The sequence below is a fragment of the Plecotus auritus genome, assembly GCF_963455305.1.
Source record: "Plecotus auritus genome assembly, chromosome: 8".
NCBI lineage: Eukaryota > Metazoa > Chordata > Mammalia > Chiroptera > Vespertilionidae > Plecotus > Plecotus auritus.
This window is the reverse complement of record NC_137782.1, coordinates 54,347,165-54,349,995: the sequence shown is the minus strand read 5'-3', so window position 1 is coordinate 54,349,995 and position 2,831 is coordinate 54,347,165. Positions and strand designations below refer to the sequence as shown.

Here is a 2,831-nt window from a genome sequence, read left to right as displayed (position 1 = left end):
GTGACTACCCACCATGATCTTCCCAGTTAGGAATTTATGATCAGATCACCATGTGAAGTTACTTTACACAGAACCTCTTTTTCCTTCCACACCATGAGATTATTTGGGTGCCAGTTCTTTGGAGAAAACATCAAGGATTCAAATTTGAAGCCTGACCCCCTTTCTCTCTCAGCCTTGACCTAGATTCTGAGCCACTGTTTACATAGAAATATCTCTCCCACCCCCACCCCATACCCTGGAGCTATTCTCCACTGGGGGCTGGGAAATTCCCTCCCAAGGTATTGAACTGCTGCTCAAATGCACAAACATCCCTTTTATGGTTACGCCTTAATCCTTTCCCTTCCCCACTGCTTAGTTTACAAAATTATCACTTTGAAAGACACAGCAGGAAAGCGTATGGGCTGGTAATGTGTGTCCAGTGGACACAGGAAACAGAAAGCCAAACCTAGCTGGCTCCTGGGGATGGGGCCTCAGAGGCATGGAGGGATAGAGCAGCTGGGTGCTCAGGTCCCCTGTGGGGCCATCTGGAATCCAAGGTGGAGCAGTGACCAGAATAAGAGGGAGAACCCTAAGGCAAAGTGAGAAGGGGCTCCCTGACTTCACTACCTGACTCTATTCCAGGTGCATTTTGGGAAGAAATGAAACTGGGAAGGGGCAGGGAGGCCCAATTTAGTACTTGGAGAGGCAGAATTTCCTTCTTCCCTTTGCTCTCTTATCTGATGGACTCTGTTGCCAGCTAACTCACTTCCTAGTGCACTGATTGGGTAACTGCCTGTGCAGAACTTTGTCTCAACTCACTCCCCACCTGCTCACAGTCTTAGTTAATCACAAGAAGGCAAGAAAGGGTTATACTGTTAGGGGAGAAACCACTGAAATCCATTCCACCGAGGCCCAAGCTAGTTGTCTTCAAGTAGAAAGTAAACCTCGCCCTGGCCGGTGTGTCCAGTAGTTAGAGCATGGGCCCTCAGACCTAAGGGCATGTACCTAAGTTGTAGGTTTGATCCTCAGCCCCAGTTGGGCACATGAGGGAGGCAACCAATTTATGTGTCCCTCTCTATTTCTCCCCCTTCCTCCCTCACTGGGTCCCTTCCACTCTCTCTCAAAAATAAATGGAAAAAATATCCTCCAGTGAGGATTAACAAAACAAAACCAAAAAGAGGAAACCTCAAATGTTGGGAGGAGGTGGGGAAGGGGTGGGAAGGAGGATTAAATTCTAGTTTAAACAGTTTCTTTGTTTAGCTGGATGGTCCGTTACATATATCCATTGTGCTAATACCTGTATTTTTGGTTTACTTAACACACACACACATATATATATATATATATATATATATATATATATATATATATATATATATATATATATATATATATATATATAAAAGCCTAAGCGACCGAACGACCGAACGACCCGTGTGACTGGTTGCTATGATGTGCACTGACCACCAGAGGGCAGACACTCAATGCAGGAGCTGCCCCCTGGTGGTCAGTGCACTCCCACAGCCAACCTCCTGCAGCCAGCCAACCTCCTGCAGTCCCTCTCCCCAGCAGCCAGCCAACCTCCCAGGGTACCTGCCCCCAACGGGCCCCCTCAATCGGCTCCAATCACCGGCCAGGCTGAGGGACCCCCACCCATGCACGAATTTGTGTACTGGGCCTCTAGTTTTATAATAAGGTATGTTTTAAGTAGCCAGATGGGCTGCGCCTGCGAGAGGATCAACATGCCTTTGGCTAGAGATTTACTACATCAGTCCTTGGAAGAGGAAAAGAAAAAACATAAAAAGAAATGGCTAGTTCAAAGTCCAAATTCTTATTTTATGGATGTAGAATGTCCAGGTTGCTACAAGATCACCACGGTTTTCAGCCATGCTCAGACAGTGGTTTTTTGCGTAGATTGTTCAACAGTGTTGTGCCAGCTGACAGGAGGAAAGGCTAGACTGACAGAAGGGTGTTCATTTAGAAGAAAGCAACACTAATGATCCACACAGCTTCCTGAATTTGGGTTATATCACAAAAAGCCTTATCAGTTTAGTAATTCTAGTTAATCTACCAGGATAATGTAATTACATTTAATTTTGTAAGTATACAACAGTGATCTCCTATTTTGGTGTCAATTTTTCAATAAAGTTTTGATTATGGGGGGAAAAAAAAGTTGTTTTAAGTAGACCTCAGAACAAACTGCTGATTTAGTTCAAGTCCGGAAGCATATTGCCATGGAAGAACCCTGGCTTAGAAGTTCATTAGGTCTAGAATCTGAAATCTGTATCAGCTGCTAAGTCTTCCAGCAATTTTGTGCAAAAACTCTACCCTCTGTGCTTCAGCATTCCCATCTTAATGGGGAGAAGCTACCTGTTCTGTTTACCTTAAATGCAAGCTGTTATGAGTGACATTTGGGGTCTAGACCAGTGGTCGCCAACTGGTGGTCCACGGACCAATGATAGTCCGTGAGGTCCAAAAGATTGGCAACTGCTGGTCTAGACTATTCACAATGTTAAATTTATAATTGCTGGATTGTGTGTGTGTGGTGGGGGGGGGGGGGGGTACTAGCATGAGTGCTTTTGTAGGCGTAAATGATGGAGAGGAAAGAGAACCTGATTCCAGAACCATAAACTAAGTTAGCAGGCTTTCTACTTACCACAAGACCTGTGTTCTTCTCCTTATTTCTGTTCTCAAACTCTGTGAATCTTTCTGCAAAATAGCAGCATTGGGGCGGGCGGGGGGGGGGGGCATTAATAAAATAGTTCTCATCTCACTGTTTTGTGTATGTTGAGGAAGGTCATCAAATTATTTTCTCCCTAACCATGTAGGTTAAAGACAAAACACTTTCAAGT

General features: G+C 44.8%; 1 protein-coding gene across 1 annotated transcript; it reads left to right on the top strand.

Annotated features, from left to right (window-relative positions):
• Positions 1–1,721: 1,721 nt before the first annotated feature.
• LOC308257376 (small ribosomal subunit protein eS27-like) lies at positions 1,722–2,084 on the top strand (the record flags this gene model as incomplete). The annotated part of the gene is made up of 1 exon (XM_080686905.1): positions 1,722–2,084. The coding sequence occupies one exon, from the start codon at positions 1,722–1,724 to the stop codon at positions 1,974–1,976; it is 255 nt and encodes an 84-aa protein (XP_080543031.1). The 3' UTR covers positions 1,977–2,084.
• Between the last annotated feature and the right edge of the window lie 747 nt (positions 2,085–2,831).